General features: G+C 46.3%; 2 protein-coding genes across 3 annotated transcripts in view; both read right to left on the reverse strand.

Annotated features, from left to right (window-relative positions):
• GCN1 (GCN1 activator of EIF2AK4) overlaps positions 1 to 15,390 on the reverse strand; it is a 45,036-nt gene extending 29,646 nt beyond the window's left edge. The window contains exons 1-20 of one of the 2 annotated variants that reach the window (XM_050906401.1): positions 15,373 to 15,390; positions 12,629 to 12,731; positions 11,915 to 11,978; positions 11,189 to 11,320; positions 9,852 to 9,960; positions 9,034 to 9,132; positions 8,817 to 8,951; positions 8,240 to 8,308; positions 8,045 to 8,153; positions 7,552 to 7,626; positions 7,169 to 7,297; positions 6,889 to 6,939; positions 6,373 to 6,471; positions 5,919 to 6,092; positions 4,190 to 4,342; positions 3,330 to 3,422; positions 1,797 to 1,872; positions 1,461 to 1,620; positions 338 to 527; positions 93 to 217 (exon numbers count right to left, since the gene is read on the reverse strand). In XM_050906401.1, the coding sequence (XP_050762358.1) occupies positions 93 to 217; positions 338 to 527; positions 1,461 to 1,620; positions 1,797 to 1,872; positions 3,330 to 3,422; positions 4,190 to 4,342; positions 5,919 to 6,092; positions 6,373 to 6,471; positions 6,889 to 6,939; positions 7,169 to 7,297; positions 7,552 to 7,626; positions 8,045 to 8,153; positions 8,240 to 8,308; positions 8,817 to 8,951; positions 9,034 to 9,132; positions 9,852 to 9,960; positions 11,189 to 11,320; positions 11,915 to 11,978; positions 12,629 to 12,731; positions 15,373 to 15,390 (2,163 nt within the window). Of the gene's footprint in view, positions 1 to 92; positions 218 to 337; positions 528 to 1,460; positions 1,621 to 1,796; positions 1,873 to 3,329; positions 3,423 to 4,189; positions 4,343 to 5,918; positions 6,093 to 6,372; positions 6,472 to 6,888; positions 6,940 to 7,168; positions 7,298 to 7,551; positions 7,627 to 8,044; positions 8,154 to 8,239; positions 8,309 to 8,816; positions 8,952 to 9,033; positions 9,133 to 9,851; positions 9,961 to 11,188; positions 11,321 to 11,914; positions 11,979 to 12,628; positions 12,732 to 15,372 lie in introns of those variants that run through there. The other variant, XM_050906402.1, reaches the window with a different exon arrangement.
• Positions 15,391 to 15,824: 434 nt separating this feature from the next.
• On the reverse strand, positions 15,825 to 19,017 carry RPLP0 (ribosomal protein lateral stalk subunit P0). Its single transcript, XM_050906513.1, has 7 exons — positions 18,903 to 19,017; positions 18,234 to 18,409; positions 18,049 to 18,136; positions 17,623 to 17,769; positions 16,943 to 17,128; positions 16,442 to 16,582; positions 15,825 to 16,060 (listed from the first exon to the last, which is right to left on the reverse strand). Exons 1-7 carry the CDS (start codon positions 18,954 to 18,956, stop codon positions 15,896 to 15,898), a joined length of 957 nt encoding a protein of 318 aa, XP_050762470.1. The 5' UTR covers positions 18,957 to 19,017; the 3' UTR covers positions 15,825 to 15,895.
• Between the last annotated feature and the right edge of the window lie 205 nt (positions 19,018 to 19,222).

Here is a 19,222-nt window from a genome sequence, read left to right on the forward strand (position 1 = left end):
TTATAGACCAGTTAGTACTTAACTCCTCCAGAAAACTCTCCTGTTCCAAAGTATCTCCCAAAACTAACACAAGGAAAGCAGAAGTTTATCACCTGGTTCTCCGGAGTGTAGGCAGTGATCCTGGGTAATATGTCATTCAGGTGTTTGGTAATGAAGTCTTTGGGATCTATCTTCATCTTGATGAGGAGAGCAGGCCAAAGACCCGGCTGCACTGCCACTAGCAAGAAGAATAAATGAACAAAATAAATATGAAGCAGACTGCTAATACAATAAAACAAAAAGGTAAGATAAAAAACGCATACATTGGCCGTGAAAGTGGTCTTACCCCTTCACTTACCTACAGATGGATGATGGCTCACCAGCAGCATCTCCAGTGCCAGCTTTTCTGGCTCAAAGGAATCCACATCAAGCCCTGCCACACTTGAGATGACACAGAGTGCCTCATGAAGGACACGAGGAGGAATGTATGTCTTTCCTAGCTCTGACAGCTCTCCCGACTCCATCACCAGGACCTCATGAGGCAGAACCTGAGCGGACAACTTGTCATTAACACATCACACCAAGCCTTCTTGAGCCCTGAGCACACTTCCCCACAGTAACACCATACTGAATACAAACAATCAGCTCCCTCTGTCAGTACCAACAACTTGAAGTTTTCAAAGGAAAGAAGGGATAAAGGATAACAGTGGAACCGAAGCACAGAGATGACAGTGACAGAAAGACTAAGAATGGAGGACTGTACTAGATTTGGCAAGCCGGGGTAAAATAAAACTAAAACAATCATTTTTGGCAAAGAGGACTTCGGAAAAGGTTGAACCAGCTGGCTGGGAACAGTATGCTCAACTTCTGCAGTCTAATTTTACCCAGTATCTTTTCAAAAAGACTTTATTCAGGCTGTATCTGTGACATGGGAAGGCTATTTACAAAGTCCCAGGCTTGGTACCTAATTAATGCAACTTAATCTATTGTACAACTTGACATGGTGCTGGCTTAGCAGCATGTCCAATAATACAGCACTCATTGTTTCCTTTTTTTATTTTCTTTTTATTTAATAGATGCTACTGAAGTATTTATACTACATTTGTTTTAAACAGGCAGCCTGAGCTATAAGCCAGGGCCAAAGAACTAGGATACCAAGAAAGGAACGAAGCACTTGGTCTTCCAGCAGGTATTAAATTTGGATTAAAATAATAGAAGGACATGCAAAACTGCAGCTTCCTCCCCAAATAATTTTGAATAATGTATCTTCTGTGTATACAGGGAAGACTCAGCACACCACAGACACTGATACAGTACTATGCAGTAATCTAGTAACAACTGGCATTCTTGGAGATCATCTGGAACTGAATCATCTTCGTATAACGCTGTATGTCAATACTAACAGCGAATCTAGGGTAGGGAGGTGATTGGCAGCATACAAACAACTGTCTAAGCAGAGACTAAGCTTCTTGACTACTCACCTTATGAGAACTGAGAACCGCTTTCAGCTCCTCCAAAAGCCCATAGGCCAGTTTGTACCCTCCCAGAGAGGACAAGAGCTTCTTAACTGTCTGATGGGCCTGTCTTCGAACATGCCAGGTCCGACTCAGCAGTACTGCAACAAGGGCACGGTGATACTGCCTGAAAACGGAGAAATAAACAGGTTTAGCAAGGGAGGCAGCTCTGCAAACCAACTGGACACAAAAGCACAAAGAATTCAACATTTTGTACAAAGTCCCAAGCCCACCCTCTCCACTCCCCGCATTAACATTCAGGGATCAGACACAGATCGGTGGCAGCAAGCGCACTTTACGTACTGAACTTTGCTTTCAGGCAGCCGTTGTGCATGATCCAAGAGAAGGCGCTCTGTCAGCTGCAGTACTGTACACATTGCTGTGGGAAAAGACAAATATTTAAAATAGCATGAGACTTCATAAGAAACAGATTTTTTTACCTGAAAACAAACAAACAGCAAGCAGGACACATTAAAATAGCTACCCAAACTGAGCCTCCACATAATCTTCTCAGTGAAGCCTAGAGACAAATCCAACTCAGATCTGCCAAGACTGGAAACAGAGCCATTTCATAGAAATGTTAGCTGGATCCCAGCAGAATTTTCCTGACCACTGTGTGTGACCTAATTTTGTCTAAGTCAACAGAGCAAACCAAATGATAAACACCATGCTCACTGCATCCATACTGAATTCCTGAGCCCTGCCAAAACGTCTTCAGTGACAATAAAACGTATGCTGAATTCATACACAAGTGCACAATGCTATTTGAATAGCAGCCTTGGTATTTTACCTCATACCATCTTCTGAGCTTCAGCTGTCACTAGGCCCTTTGGTCTCTATATCAATGTTCAACCATATCATAAAAGCAGGAGCAGAAAGCCCTGAAACATGTGGTGGGTTATAACCCGTATTAAGTATGGTACAGGGGACTTTCGACATTCAAGGCATCAGATAGTTTGGGGATGTTAAGCATGTCAGCTGGATGGTTTTGCTTAAATAACCAATAACAAATCATGACAATGTTTACTCTCAGCATTAGTTTTTGGATCTAACTTCCTAAGGGAGCAATATAAAGTTTTCCAAATCATGCTGTTTCAGGATATTTGCAGACTCGGGAGGCAAAATGAATGGATATACACATTGTGTTCAGGAAACAGGGACTGCAGGAAGCAAAGGAGAAATTACGTTATTTCCCATTTAGAAAACTTTACCTCTTCAAAGCTTTGTACAAAAGATAAATTAATTCATTTCAGAGAAACAATTCATGAACTTTCAAAACTTTGTTTAAAATGTAGTCAGTAATGTTTTCGGTTGGGCACATTCCATTAATTTTTTTTTTTAATTAATCTTTAAACACAAGAGACCAAAACAGAGCACAGAGACACTAATTTATAACCCAATTGATTTCCTATACGTTACTACTCTTCCCCCACATATCTTAAGATTTTCACCTACATGTTTTCTTCTCCAGCCTTATTTTACTTTTTCCCATCTTATTCTTAATTTTAGGCTTCTCCACATCCCTCACATTGGCTGTAACTATTTACTTACAAACTGGGACACCACACAGATGCATTTTGTACTGGAAAGACTTTTACAGAATATACAAATTTGGAATTATAAATGTTTGGTAACTCAGGTTCATTAAGAAATAAATTAATTAATTGTCAAGCTTAGACTACAACTAGTCTAGATGTACTTCTGAAAGAGTACGCTGTTCACTTTAATCCGAAACTGGATCCTCCAAGGATCACAGAACAGGGCTAACAGCAACATTAGCTCTTAGAACTATTAAGTAATAAACAGCAACTGGATACACAATAACTGACAATTTACCTTCCTCTGACGCAGACTGCAAGAACTTCTCAGATGTAAAAATTTGTTTTTTCTCATCCAGAATCAGCTGCCAGAAACCACTCAGCTTAGACTCTGACAGGAAAAGAATAGATGTCTATCAAGGATGTTTCAAAATAAGTCAGAACTCACCAGCATACATAAAATACAGTAGAATTCTGTCTCCTGAAATCACTCAAGTTACTTCTAGCTTTATTTGTCTTCAGTTGTAAAGTCTCTCATCTCTCTCATTCAGAACTATAAGCATGCCCAAAAAACACCTGCTGACAAAAATATATTTCTCTGACTTACACTTGTGAAATGTAAGAGATTACCTTAATCCTGCACAGGGCAAGTCTTCCTAAAAATGAAGGAAAGGAGGAAAGTGGTGTGTTGCTTTCGATAGACAGAACACACCTGGATTTTATATCCTGGCAGATGTATGAACTCAGACAGTTTTTGTAACATCCTCTAACGGAAGACAGAATTCCAGTCCTCATATGCTTTCCAAAGATGGTTTGTAAAAATACTACCCAAACAACAAGTAAGTAAGACTTTTAATGCATCAGTCAAGTCCTAGGATGTAAGGTCTGGGTGAACATCTTCTGTCAGAACAAAGAGGAATATTGCCCTAAGTGAATGGAACCTGGAATTTGCAAAGCCACAGAAGAGCAAGAATTCTTCACTGACATAACTGAGAGAGACAGGAATAAATCTTTCCCTGGTTTACAAAAGGGGAATGATTCTCTATGCAGAAACAATACACAGATTAAGGAATAGGATCTCATACACATCGTCAAGAAAAAGTGTTAACCCTCAGAACCTGTTTATATTGGATTCTACTAGAAGTTTTGTGACCTTACCAGTTTGTCCCTCAATTACAGACATCCTGCAGATCAACAAAGCTGCAGCAACTCCTTCAGTTACCATGGGAACCTGAGTACTTTGAGACGCTGCTTTTTCTACTGTCTGGATCAGCATTGGCAGCAAGTCCATTCCCTGTAATAATGTGTCGCCTGAGGAGACAGAAAGAGACAAGTTACGAAACAGCATGGTCCTTCACACTTTACACCACAAGGGTATCAATGGTTCTTCTGTTGTCACGAGACAAGGAAAGGAACCAGACACATACTGGGAAGACTCTGAATCTCCCAGAGCATTTGCCAATCACTACTATCATTAAACTTTAACTACGAAAAGCTAGATGATAACCACTTTAGTCCTTTCCTCGCAGATAGAACAGTCCCATCTCAATACGAGTTTCTGTTCACGGGATGCAAAAGAAAATGCTAATTCAGTTACATTAAAGGAATTGGTTCAAATCACAGGAAGTCTGACTTCAAAGATTATGTTTCCCTAAGAGAGGGAAAGTAAATTCCTGGCAAGCCACGACGATCTGTTCCACTTCAAACATTCACAAGTCAAGGAATCCCACCGATCTAGGACCCTCACTTCCACAGAAACTGAGCTAGGTGTTCCTGGTATTTCCAGAAGCAACATCTCACACACAATACTGAAAAAGGAAACAAAAGACCTTGTGATTTTCTACGTGAAGTATTCGCAGGTACTGCTTTAACCATAAATTCATAAGAGTTAGAATCTCTACTTTCTTTATGTCCCAGTTGGATGCTTCATTGGGTGGGTCAAAGCAATGGTAGTCATTGTTCCAGTGGTGAGTAAATTATTTTAGAATGTAAGTATCTTGAGCCTTGATCCCCTGAATAGCTGCACACATCACACACAAGTAATCTCCCTCGCCCGTAGCAAGCATAATCAACTTCGGGTTTGCCATACTGATGTCTCTGAAAGGACCGCCATCCTGTGATATCCAAGTAGTTTTTAGAGTGTTTTTTTCAGCCCTATGATAGCCCAGAAATTCCTGGTAGCTACAATAGAAAAATGTTGAATTACAATTTCACTCATATCCATATTGAGAAAGTGATGGCAATCCACTGTACCTATACAATACATTGAGTTATTGATCTCTTAAGCAAATGTATACCATGTTTTTGATTCACACGACATCAACAAGAAAGGGAGATCTCACATACAGGCATCAGACTGATCACCTATTGACCCGTGGATGAAATGCTGAAGTCAAAGGGGATAGGACCAACAGACACAAATCTCAGAAGGATCACCAAAAGTTTAGAATTTCTTAACATCTTCATTTCAAACACAGTAATTTTTTTATTATTATTATTTTTTTTAAAGCTTCCAAGAGTGAAAGCCACAGACCAGGATCCCAGTGTGCTGGATGCTATATAAAACAAAAGTATGGTCCCTGAGCTAGAAACCTTGCAATTTAAGCGTAAGACAAAAATAAAGCAATCAAAAATTACTTTGGGGGTACATGAAAGACAGCACGATGGGCAGTGATGCTAGTTATACAAGGAGACAAACCATCTTTATAAACTTGAAGGCAAAAGAGAGTTTTAGGAGAAATACGAAGGAGGTCAGTGAACAGATATTACCTTACAAAATCCTTCTTAATCCACACAGCTATCTACTTACATCAGGAAGTACAAAAGTTGATTACTCTTCTCTTAAGCCACACAGTCAAGAGAGTTATTAATAGCTGCACAGTTTTACCTTTGAAAGAGGCTAGCATGCACTGCAGGTAGGCGTGTCTCACAGCTGAAGTAGAGGTTTTAAGGCTGAAGGCTTTCTTTAGCCATTCTACCAGCTTCTTAGGAACTTCTGTGGTGAACCGAACACACCAAAGAGCCAGGACAGAGACTGCATGAACCAACGTGCCTTCATGGACTAGGAAGTAACACAGAGCTCATGTCAGTACAGCAACTGCATAAAACACAGGAATATAAAACATAAAGTGGGTAACAACATCAGGAGGAGGCAGGAAAAGGATGCATGTGCTTCGAACAGACACAGCACTGTCTCCATGGGGTTGCTCATCAAAACAGGGTAATGGATTTTATAACACAAGAGGCGAGAATCCGGATTTATCCTGAATAACAGGCCATATGAAAATCCTACTCAAGACAAAAGCAGCTTAGCAAACCCAGAAAAAAGCAAGAGGTCTCACCTTCTTGTTGCAGGAAAGGGATGAAAAGCTCAGCCACGGTTCCAGTCAGAGCTTGGCTAGAGGATCCAGAAACCACATGGTGACTAAGGCTACCAATCCCTGAAAGGACAGAATTCTCTCATTAGTTCCCAAAGTACCAGCACTTGATGCAAAATCTGAAAACATCAAGAATGACCCTTCACGTTTCAATCCTTGCACAGATATCTCTTTTCCTTGTCACTACATCTGGATGTCACATCCACCATGTACCAACCCTGCAGGACCTCTGTCTTCATTTTCACTCAGGATACAGTCATCTTCTTCCTTGCATAAAACATTTTAGCCTACCAGCCAATTATTTCCTTTGAATAGAAACTCAAAACTGGCACGTGGTATCCAGCACCCTCTACGACATCAACTACAGCCAATTTGGAATGACAGGCAGGGAATCCTAAAGGCTTAAGTACAGATCCCTTTCATTCAGCCTTCTGCTGAATTTCTTCCACCAGAGAAGCAGCTTTCTTCTAGGATCCTCACCTGAAAGGACACTCATCTTCTGAGCAACAACTGTCAGCTTCCCTTCTGAGCCTGCCAACAAGAAACAAATAGGTGACGGTTGACTTACAGACAGACAACAGCTGTGTGCTACATCAAGAATCTTCTCTAAAATACAAAAGCTTGCCCCATTATCCCTGATCCAGGTTGAGCCACTCCTACCATACAGGCAGCTAAAGACAACAGAAAATACAATACACAAAACTCCTTAAAGCTGGCAAACCTTTATGAATCTCCACTGCTTATCCTACAATTTACTTACCCCCTAAGATGGCAAACAGGTGTCTGCCCAGCGACTCCACAGCCGAAGGATCACTACACTGTCGAGCCAAGTTCTTTAATGCCACAACTGCTTCATCCATCAGCTGCACACTGTTGGATTTCAGATGGCCTAGAAAATAATGCACAAGCTAAGAGCTCCTTATGACAAACTGCATAAAATCAGCAAGACAAGGACATATCTTTACATGTGGCTTGACTCAGCTTCTGGAACCGTCACGTGAACCATTCCAGTTCCAAGCAACATCTTCCCTCCCACATAAAACAATCGCTTCACCAGTAATCAAGCTGTTATAGGTGCAGCCAGAAAGTTGAAGAAAGCTTTATTCTGAATGCATCATTCCCTCCATAAGCTAGAGTACTTACTGGCCAGTCCTTTCACAATGTCTAGAGCATACTGGCTGAGATCCAGGTTCACAGATACAAGCAAGCAAGAGATTGCTGAAGACAGAAGAGATAATGGCATGTTACCTTTTGTTAAGTAACTGTTTTAGCATTTTAATACAGCCTTCCCCACAGTTCACATCAAGAACAGACAGGGTCAGTAAGGAGTAGGAAGAAAAAAAAACACTGAAATGGATGCCCAATGAACAGATTAATTCAGGATTATTCTTAGCACTCAGCTGTGAAATTCTGTCCTCGGTGCAAACAGTAGCTATCACATACCCAGACACTTGGGATCACACCACAAATGTTGCTTCTCCACATCTAACCCTTAGATGCCAGACAGTCTTGTCGCCTGCACTCACAGGACCAAAAGCATAGTCCAGAGAGGCATGCTTCCCCCACAACTCCAGACCTCTAAGGAACAACTATTCATGCTCTTTGACAGAGCAACGCAGAGAGATGACAGACTCACTTTCAATTACGTTCTCAGGACTCCGCAGCAGGGATTTCTGCAGAGTTGGCAAAACTAAGTCCTTGAATTCAGCATGAGACATGTACCGAAGAAGCGGGGAACAGCTGTCCTGCAAAGGGAACAAAGCGCTCAGCACAGCAGCGGATGTTGCACATAGGACAAAAGCACAAACAGCTCTGTAACAGTATGTCTCACCAGCACGTGCTTCTGAGGCTTTGTCTTGCTCATAAGGATGGTCTTCAAGTAGAAATCCAGAAGAGCACTCTGAACAAGCAGAAACACCAAATTACAGCCAAACTGCAACCTACACACAGCTCCCCGCACACCATCAGGAAGCCAGGCTTGACACCCCACCTCATTCTCCTCTGGAAGGCAGCCCTACCCACTAAGCAGAAGCTTTGCTTCCATTCTCACATAAGAGAGTCAAGCAGAGATCAGTGCTGTCTGTTTTACCCTTCAGCCCAACACTCAAAACACACTGAGAGCTAAATGCTGCCTTCCATTCCTACAACAGGGGAGAAGGCAGAAAGCTGCAGTGTTGGCCATCTACATAAATGCACGGGCCACAACAAAAAGCCACGTATCTGGCACCTCCTCTATAAATCTATCCCAGCTGTTTTAGTCAGAAGTGCATGACTACTGAATTGACAGATAATGAAACCAGGGGCAGATACAAAGTACCAGCCTCACTGAGACATCTGTTCAGTGCCCTTCTCCGTGATGAGAAGTGACACTACTTATTACCCAAAAAAAAGCAGTACGACAGATTTACCTTGTATCGTTTAATAATATCAATCTCTTTCTGGGCTGTGCAGAACTGTACCACAAGTCCCAGCATTGCAGCGTAACTCTGGTTTGGTTCAAGACCAAGAATGACGGATAGGTACTCATCCACCAGATCTTGGTTCTGAAGAGAAAAAGAGCAAGGCACATTAACACAACAGAACCTAGAACAGCTACTGAATATGGTCATGTAAAGTATACATCACCTCTTTCCACAGCCTGTTCAATTTCTTCACAGCCCCATCCACCGCCTGCTTATGAGAACCTCCCAGGACTTCCAAAAGGAGCAAACACTGAACCTCCAACTGCCAAGAGAAACAGCCGAGAAAACCTCATGCACCTGCTTCTCAGAGAGCTCATATCAAAGAAGACATGTCAGATGCCATTGACTAGCTGAATCTACTCAGGAAAAAAGTCCTTAGGTCGTCTAAGTTCTTCCAACAAGCTGCCACCGCTTTCTTATCACACGCGCCACTTTGCAGAACGATACATAACAGTTTTGGAAACTCTGACTTTGAAAACAGCAATTTATATCAGATTACATCTCTTCTTAAAACGTGTTCCAACTATATTCCAAGGTGCTATGAGCATGGTTGCAGGTTGAGATTGTTAAAGTAGGTGAAAAGAAAGCAAAAAGCTACTTGACACTATAGGACAGAATATCACATGCAACTACTTCAAGGGAGGCACAAGGAATTCATGCCATGCTGCAGACTGCACCTTGGAGGCACCACTAGCACACCTAGTCTAGAAACACTGGTATACACCATAGTATGCAGAGCAACTCTGTGCAGGTGCAAGACTGCCCCACTCATGCTTTATACACCTCCTGCTTTCTCCAGCGGAATAGGAGAGATCAAAATTCACCAGAAAGCAAAAATATTGTCATGTAAACCTGGATTTTAACATGACATTATCAGTTACATTCAGAATTACTTGCAATGTTTCAGGAACTTAAAAGACATTAGAAATATTTAAGTCCTTATCTCCGAAGGGGTATTTCTGCAAACCAAAAAGAACCTACCAGTTTTTTCCATGTTTCTCCCTGTCTCTTGTCAGGTGTTGGAAAGACTGTGCGAACAAGCAGGCATGTCCAGGAGAGTGCCAGCAGAGCTGCAGATCCACTGCTCTTACTGTTGTACAAATGGGAGAAGGAGGTAAATGTACAGCTCCCAGTATGTAACTTACACCTACTAGTCCATAACAGACTCATTTTTGCCCAAGTCAGAACACCACCTTATAAGCGCGGCAATTTTGTCACAGAAAAATACAGCTAAAGTCTTAGCATTTAAAGGAAATAATTACTCCTCATAAGCTATGTGTTCCAGCTCCTGTTTAACACTTAGCACTTCTGAGTGGCACAAACGAGGCTAAATCTTGCCTGCTGGGAATGAAAAGGCTTAGCAGAAGACCAACCATTTTTGGATCTTCCCAGTGGCATTACAGAAATGAGAGTTAAATACTTTGCCAACTGAGAGTGCCCAAAAAGTGACTCAAGATTTCTTGTCTGCTGCTCATCTTTACTGTCAGAGTTTCCTAGCCTTAGATTGCCAAATCATTTCTCAGCTTACATTCCCTCCTGGCACACTACTCAGTTGTGGTTCCTGCCAACTCTCACCTCCTCCCTCCACTTCAGGTAACGGATCCCACCTCGCAGCTCCCTGAGGATCCTCACCCCATTCTGATCTCTACCTCAAAGTGAAAAAACGTAGAAAGTGTCCTTGCGCACAAGGCCAACCACTGTGACTGAAGGGTAAATATCCTGTCACTGCAAGCCTTTAAACCAAGATCAGCTATTTTTCTAAAAGCTACACTTGTATTCAGCGATGGAGGCATTGCAGGACAGCACTCTGTGGCCTGTATCAGCTGAACAATACCCTAAGTCACCTTTTGGAACCACTAGCGTTTCCAGAAGCTACCACAATAGAAGAGCCACATGTTTCTCAGCTCAGCTTAAAATTTCATTATCTCCCTGTCCATAATAAGGTCTTGAATTCCACAGCTGAATGCCAGATGGGCGAGGAAATCCCCTTCCTAATAATTTTGGAGACTGTTTCTTGATAAAAGAGTTTGTTCCTCATCTCTCCAGACTTGAAGGCAACATAGGCACAAAATGTGGTTATGGTTAACAAAGGCAAAACCATAACCCAGACCCAATCCACCAGCAGTAATACTACGATAGTCCTTCTGCTTTCCCAGAAGACATGAAAGAGCTAAGAGCGGAACGTTTGAATGGTCATTAACAGCTTTGTCTCTAAATGTTTTTAACACCTCTGGCAAGCAGCAGCAGAATCATTCTGAACACAAAAGCAACTACCAGCAAGTCAGAACTGCCTCCACACAAAGCAACTCATCCAGCACCTGGGAACTCCAGCCTTGCCGCCGATCCCTGAAGACTGAAGTGACTGCAGAAGGTTTTTTGCTGTTGCATCTGGCTGGGATTCTGCGAGCTGCTGAAGCGCCAGCTGCAGGGCTCTGCGGGATGCTGCATCGCTAGAATGAAAAATACATCTCCATGAACGTTATAAATCCTGCCAACATTACACATATTACTACACTTGCATCACACAAAGGATGCTGCTTTCTCATTTCAGCAGTTGAGCTAATTATTATTTTCTCCTTGCTGTTCCAAGAAGTGGAGAAGTTTCTGGCAGAAAGCTCCATTCCCTTCCTCAACTGACAGAAGTTATGTCAAGGCTCTCCGGCAGGTTGCAGAAGAAAACATAGGTTCTGAACAGCTTCTCTACAACAGGCCACGATTTAATCCAATCTGAAGTGTCTAAAAGACATCTAAAAGACACCTTAGTCTTGCTTCACAAGGACACGGGCATTCATTCTTGCAAACTGAACCACAGGATGAAAGTTTTAATTTCAAAATTAAAGGCGAAACACAAGGTAAGTGTTGTAAAACTTTTTAACATCAAACCTAACTTGAGAGCCTAATTACTAGATGGCATCTTTCAGTGTCATACGCATCTATGTGACACTGCATGCTAACATTTCCAGACGCTCCATACCAGTTTAACTAATAAATACATAAAAACTGATAGATTAAATAATACAGCCTTTCCACATCAATTTACTCACCGGTATCGATGCAGAGTAAGGCAGAAGAGTTTGCAAAGGCCTTTCACTGCACCCTCTGGAAGATCTGTAACAGAATGTATTTCAAAATATTTCTTCATAAATCAATGAGCTCTTAATCTTTAACACAAACGTGATTCACTTTACAACTGAAATCAGTGAACTGCTCACATCTATGAAATCGCTTGCAAGGATCATAGTAAAAGTTCTCTCTTTTTATACATTTTTTAAAAATAATGGCAAAATTGGAACACATGCTATTCCACAGTTATCTTCAGAAAATGAGAGAAATAAAAAAGATTTTTAAAAATTTGCTTCAACTGTTTTAGTAAGACTATCTGAAATCTTCCATACTCTCCCTCTCTCTATATACATATATATATGTGTGTGTGTGTGCGTATATAAATACTCCATGAATCCTTAAAAAAAACAGGCTAAGAGTCAGAAGAGGAACAGGCAACTGATACACTAATGAAAAACTAACACACATGATGCCACAACTACTAACTGGGAAAAGCACACATGCTAGTAACAGGAGTTCTGTGCTACCTACAAAACCCATGCTTAGAATTAACGTGGTGAGAAAGCACAGACTGCAAATGCTGCCAGCCCCCTCCCTCAAAAAACTACCCCTCAAGGTTCACACAGCCTTTGAAACAAAATATTTTAACATTCTTCTGCACCCTGGTAACCAGAACAGTGCCCTAAATCTTTTACCTTTCCCAGAAATGCATTTTCCCAGCTCACTGAGGATCTCTCTCCGTTCCTTCACACTGGCTGTAGTTACTTTCACCGCAAACCGCTTCAGTGTATCAGAAATCTAAAACCACACACAGAGGAAAAAACATCAGACTGCCTTCGATATTAAGACACAGAACACAAAACCAGGGCAAGCAAAACGTGTCATCTGTTGCCACACAACCTCTTAGTGACCAAATGTGAGCATCCACGGTCTTATCTGCTGGGGAAAGGGTCACTGTACATCATACACGATGAAACTCAGAAACCTCCCCCTTCGGCTGAAGGATGACTGCTTTCTGTTCGTTAACCTGTGTCCCTGTCGTGGCACTCACGCTCTGTAAGATACACTGACCCCTCTAAAAGTAAGACAGAGTAAGAGGTAAGATCAATAGCCTACACTACAGGACCTTTAAAAGCAAAAACAACAAAATGCACTTCAGGGATGCAAAGGTGCTTTTCAGTGTATGTTATCTCCTAAAGCCCACATGCCCCTGAAGTGGGACTTCCAACTGCAGGTGACGCAGGGCTGATTGTAACTGCCCGTCCTGAAAAACTGATCCGTGGTTTCAGGCTCTCAATAGTTGTGAAATTCTGTACTCAGGCCCAGCAAAAGAACAAACTGCTCGCATTTACTCTTTTCCAGAATTAACACGCACGTCGCAGGGATTTTGTAAACTGGACTCGCCAGATTACAAAAGGTTGCGCCTCGCTATCAAACTCCTTCCGTGCGCTATCAGTAGCGCCCAAGGTTACCCAAGCAAAATGAAAAATCACATCACACAACCGAGTGGGTTTTTTCATGCCTGCGCTACTGTGTGCCTGGATCTGCCAGCGGGAAGGGACTGAGACCACTCACTGAGTTTCACTCCTGTAAATAGTTTGTTTCAGTTCTCAAATGGTATCAAGACAGTGAGATACACTGTCTGGAAAGACTAGAAAGAAGTTTAAGTTCTCAGCAGTCTGCTCCTTGAACTACTGAAACCATTTCCATGAACATCCAAGTTTTGCAAGATATGCAAGATAAAAGACTTGGTGTGGGCTGAACAGGGCTCAGCCAGGTCTACGCTCACAGGTTTTCTGCATTTACATAAACCAAAACACAGCTCTCCAGGAAAGGCTTTTAAAATTAATCTCTTAAACTGAGCAACTTTATATCTTCATCATCATCATCATCTTTAGGAAAGGCAGCAAATAAACATGCCTTTATCAAAACTGTTCCTTCCCTCTTCAGGCAAAGCTCCACCAGTTTTGCCACAACAAGTCTTTTTCTAAGCACAGCAAACCTGGCAACTGAGAAATGGCAATTACCTCCATCCTTCTCAAGAGCTGCTTTCAGTGAAGCTTTTTTGCTGACAGGCAGGAAGGGTAATCCCGCGCAGTGGCTACCTGGGATTTAGAGAGGCTGTCCACACCTCCCCAACCCTGTGACCATCTCACACCCTGAGCTCTCCTTAAAAACTGGCTGAAAGTGGGGCTGCGCCTCTGAACGCTAAGGTACAGGTCAACCTGCGGAGGACGACCAAGTCGTTACCACCTGAACTGACAGAACAAGCCGCCATTAAAGAGCTCATCTTCTTTCAGACCTTTCAATTACATGAGTTCATCATATGCAAACTCAAACCAAGCTGCACTTACTCATGGTGCTTAATCACAAGCAGGGAGATGTACAGACATGAAAAACACATTAAAATAATCCCAACAGTCTAGAAATTAAAAATATAAATTATTTATAATACTGCAGGACTTCCAAAGCAGCTTAGTGACTTACACAAACAGCACAAACTATGACTCCCCAGTCTCCACGGAAGAGCTGCTGGGACAGGCTTCACCCATTTGCTTTTTCTTTTTCTTAGGATCTATATGTACACGCGTTACAAAGCTAGAACGCAAGCAACGCTGCTGCAAACAAACAGAGAACAAACGCAGTATTTGCACTAGTAAGGACCTGATCCTGAGAAGGCTGGGATTTGCCTTGGGAACAGCCCAACCTAACGCATCAAGCTGGAGAAAAAAGCCCATCGGGGCGTAACAGGCGATCCCAGGCAGCCCGGGCCCCCAGGAGCGGTTACACCCCGGCAGGCCCCGCTCAGCAACTCGGAGCGGGGACAACGCTCGGGCTCTCCCTTTCTGCAGCCGCGGACACGGCGGGGGCGGCCGCAGCCCCCGCTGAGGCGCTGCGGGCAGGGGGGAGCGCCGCTGGCCCGCCGAGCCTGGCGCAGGGCCGGCAGCCGCACACGAGACGCAGCCGGGAGGGACGCAGCTTGTGCCAGTCGTTTATCGGGAACTCACTTCGGGAACGGGTGGGACCCTGCCAGCGCGGCAGCCGGCAGCCGCCGTCCCTCGCTTCTCTCCGGGCCGCAGCCGCCCCCGGCAGCCGCTCAGGAAGCGGCGGCTGAGCCCGGGCTCCCCGGCCGCCTTCGCCCTGGAAAGAGGCCGGCAGCGGGGCGCCGCTTCCCTTGCCCCGCGGGCCGGGGCACGGCGTCGGTGCGGCCTCCCTGCGGGCGGCTCCAGCGGGCAGCGCCGGCGCGGCCTTCCCGCCCCGGGACGCGCCCGGACCGGCTGCCACGTCCCCGTCCGGCCGCGGGCGCCGGGCCGGGCCTCGCAGACGGGCCGAGGGAGCGCAGCGGAGCGGGAGCAGGCGCGGCCCCGGGCGAACCCCCCCCTCCCCGCCGCCGTCACCGGGCCGCGACCGCCGCGCCGCGGGCCCGTCCCGCACTCACCTGCGTGTCGGCCGCCATGGCGCCGCCTGCGACCCCGGAAGCGGTAGCGGCTTCCGGTGCGGGCCGCGCGCGGAGCCGGCCGGGGCGGGCCCGTCTCCATGGCGACGGCGCCGCGGCCCGGCCTGCCCGGTTGCGGACCGCCGCCTCGCCCGGCCGGAGCGCGGGGAGCCCCGGCCCCTCCGCACGGCGGAACCGAGCCCCGAGCGCAGGGGAACCGGGAGGGGCAGGCGGTGGCTCCAGCGCCCAGACAAGCTGCAGGGCGAGGCCTCTGCTCAGCCCCGGCTGCAGCGGCCGCCCGGCACCCAGCGGGGAGGGCTGCGCGGCCAGGGGGTGCAGAGAGCAGCGGGCCCCGAGGAACAAGCTTTCCTCTGCAGCACACCGGAGCCCCTCGATTACACTTTTCCCAAGCCCCCGGTGATCTGGAGCTTACACCATCGATGCGGGCACACATGAAGGTGTAAAACAGCTTTTTATTTCTCCCATTGGACCAACTCAGACACCAACAGACAGACGGTGGCTGCTGTTAGTCAAAGAGACCGAATCCCATGTCCTCATCAGACTCCTCCGATTCCTCCTTCGCTGCCTCTTTCGCTGGAGCAGCAGCAGCAGCAGCGGCAGGTGCAGCTGTTTCAGCTGCCACAGGGATGGCCGCCACAAAAGCAGAGGGGTCTGCCAGGAAGGCCTTCACCTGCAAAAAGAGGGGGAAAAAAGGTAAACTCAAAGGAAACAAACGTTTTGAAGGACTGAACCTTTGCAATCATAAAGGCAACGCGTGCAGCTTGCCAGAAGCCTATCAGATGCACTTATCACTGCCATATATGAAGAATCAAAGACATTTCAGCTACACTCAAGTGTAATAGCCCCAGGGAGGAAGGAACACCAGGTAATTCAGCTTTCTCCTGCCATTTGTACACAACAGATGAAAGCAAGTGTCCCTTTTCAGGACAGGTCCCTCGCACACAGGCAGGTCCGAGTCCTTTCAAACTAGGTGACGTGCAAGGTGTTTCTGTGAAACACCCGGCTGCATTTTTACCACCCCTCTGAGCAGCAGATCAGACGCGGCCATTACCTTTTCAGCCAGCGGGAAGGTGTAGTCGGTCTCCACCGCCACAGCTAGGACCCGCTTGTACCCGTTGATGATGGAGTGGGGCACAGAAGCAATGGTCGGGTACCCAATCTGCAGACAGACGCTGGCAACATTACGAACACCCTGTGAGGAGAGAGACTCATGTTTCTGTGCTCTGAGAAATAACCTGGACTACAAACCATGGCAGACGATGGCACATTTCTACACTGCCAACGTAACGAGGGATAGCGTGCAATGCACACAAGTACCGCAGCTCCAGTGAAATCAGAGAAGGATTTAAATGGCCTCAAACGCTTTCTGAACTACCTTCAGATGAAAAAGCCTACTCCCTGACAGTTTCTGCAGGGCACTGGGGAGACCTCTTGGCTCTGCAGGACCTCACAGAGAATACCAGAGATCATACTTCATTCTGGGGCAGTGCTGGCTGCCACAGCAGTTAGGCAGAAGAGGTGGAACATAATGGATACAGGTTGTGGCACTCACCTCCAGGAAGCGTTTGTGCAAGGTCTCCTCGGTGATGTCCAGCACTTCGGGATTGTAAATGCTGCCATTGTCAAAGACCTGCTGGATCACCAACCCGAAAGAGAAGGGGGAGATGTTCAGCATGTTCAGCAGGGTGGCTTCGCTGGCACCCACTTTGTCTCCGGTCTTGATGAGCTGCACATCGCTCTGAGGAAATAAGGAGAAAAGGAGTGAATACGCGCAAAGAAATTTGGCACATCAAGGCAACGGGACACAAACACACATTTCCAATGGCAAGAGATGGAGCTGAAAGAACAAATGAGCACAACAAAGACAGGCTCCAAGTTCAGCTCCATAAGTTGAGAAAGCCCTAGACCACGCAAGCAGGTACATCTCAGCTAGGAGAAAGGCAGCCCCCTTCCTGCGTTACCTGCAGGTAGCTCGCCTGTGAGTTCCTCCAGCAGAGCTTAACCACACAGCTGAGATCTGATGGAGAACTTAAATCCCCCCACACTGCATACCGGAGCCAAGCCAGACATCCTCCTTCAAGTTCCCAAAGTGCAGCAGTCAGACTGCTGATACAGTATTTCAGCACGAACGGGAGCTTTAACCTTTACAGCTCCGCCAACTGCCACAATCCTTTACAGCTCTGCCTTCAGCCAAGGAAGAGCCTCAACAACAGCAGCACGCTGCTCACTAACCAGAATTTCAATGGTCCCTCTGGAAATCTTCGTGGTGATGCCCAAGGCCTGGAAAAAGGAGGTTTTCTCAGGTCCGAGACCAGTGTTCTGGGCCGGCACAGTCACATCACAAGGAGCAATAGCGCCGGCACGGGCAGCTGCTGGCACCTGGAGAAAGGGAAAACGAGAAACTGAAAGAATGCTCACCTCTCAGATCTCGTGGGATGGCGTCAACTCCTTCCTGAAGCGTTCCTCCAGCATGGACATCACCCAGGCACACACAAGTCAGACAGAAGCTGAACTTGAGCAGTTAGGCTAAGGCGGCAGGAGCCTAGTTCCCAACGCTTGAAGGCTCCTAATAATCAGGTATCCCCCATGCAGTTTCAGTTTTACTTTTAATTCCACATCTACCAGCCCAGAGACATGGTGAGGGCTGATCTCCCCTACCTTGTTAGCCAGCAGCATGTCCCGGATCTCAGTCAGATCCTCCTTGGTGAAGACAAAGCCCACATTCCCACGGATGTGAGGCAGCAGCCTGAAAGAAAGATGACAGCCTTCAGTTCTGTGTCTCAGACAATTTCTCCTCCTCCCAGACAGAGGATCCAGCAGTACATTCAGACACCGTTACCCACTTTTCTAAGGCAGGGTTATTCTCCAGATGACCACGAATAGCTTTGCGCATCATTGTATTCTTCCCCATCAGCACAACAGCCTTTCCACGCAGGGACATACGGATTTGCTGCATCTGCTTGGATCCCACATTGTCTGCTCCCACAATGAAACATTTTGGGTAATCATCCAGGAGTTGCTATAGCAAGAAAAACACTGTAACTATACAAAGAAATCTGGACAAGTGAACAGAGCAGCGCTAAAACCTCAACACGTTAAAACGTAAAAAAAAATCTGTCAGAGGTATGAGAGTGCTCAGCTCAAACTGACGTTGGGTGCACCACAAGGCTGCACCTTTCACTCAGCTATCTAGTTAGATCCCTTAACAAGTTACCTCTGTAACTGCCACAGCAAATTCTCACAAGAGCCTTAAAAACACTCTGATCTGGACTATCTTCATCTCTTCCTATCGCCACGTAACCGTTCCTTAAACAGACCACCTATGGCACGCCATCTCTTTTTTAAAAAGACCCCCCCGCAGGCACGCCAGCCCGATTCCCGCTGCCCCGAGCAGCGCCAGGACCGCTCTCTGTGGGCCGGGATCGCCCCCAAAGCCCAGGCGGCGGCAGCGCCCCACGAGGGCCGGGCCTCCGGGCCAGGCCTCGGGCCTCCGGGGCCGCGCCGACACTCACGATGATTTTCATGAAGTAGTTGGATTTCCACGTAGCCCTGTCTTCCCTGGGCATCGCGGCGGTGCTCCAAGGATCGCCCGGTGGGTTTAAAGACGAGCTGGGACCTGCCGGGGAGAAGCGTGGCTCAGGCGGGTCCGCACCCTTTCCCTTCCTTCCCCCGCCTCCTCCCCGCGGCTCCGCGCTCCCCGCTCGACAGTCCTGCCGCGGCCGCGGCCCAGGACCCCGGGCACGCTCCGGGTACGCTCCCACCGCGGCCCGGCCGCCCAGGCCCGCCCCGGGCCCACGGGAGCCGCCGCGCCGCGCACCCACCTCCACGAGGG

Source organism: Gymnogyps californianus, chromosome 16, assembly GCF_018139145.2.
Source record: "Gymnogyps californianus isolate 813 chromosome 16, ASM1813914v2, whole genome shotgun sequence".
Classification (NCBI taxonomy): Eukaryota; Metazoa; Chordata; class Aves; order Accipitriformes; family Cathartidae; genus Gymnogyps; species Gymnogyps californianus.

Excerpts from the sequence above, each read along its gene's own strand:
- RPLP0 (XM_050906513.1), bottom strand. The coding sequence starts at position 18,956 with ATGCCCAGGGAAGACAGGGCTACGTGGAAATCCAACTACTTCATGAAA. Across the intron at positions 18,137-18,233 it reads AATAACCCTGCCTTAGAAAA|GCTGCTGCCTCACATCCGTG; the intron begins GTGGGTAACGGT and ends TCTTTCTTTCAG. Across the intron at positions 17,770-18,048 it reads ACATGCTGCTGGCTAACAAG|GTGCCAGCAGCTGCCCGTGC; the intron begins GTAGGGGAGATC and ends CCCTTTCTCCAG.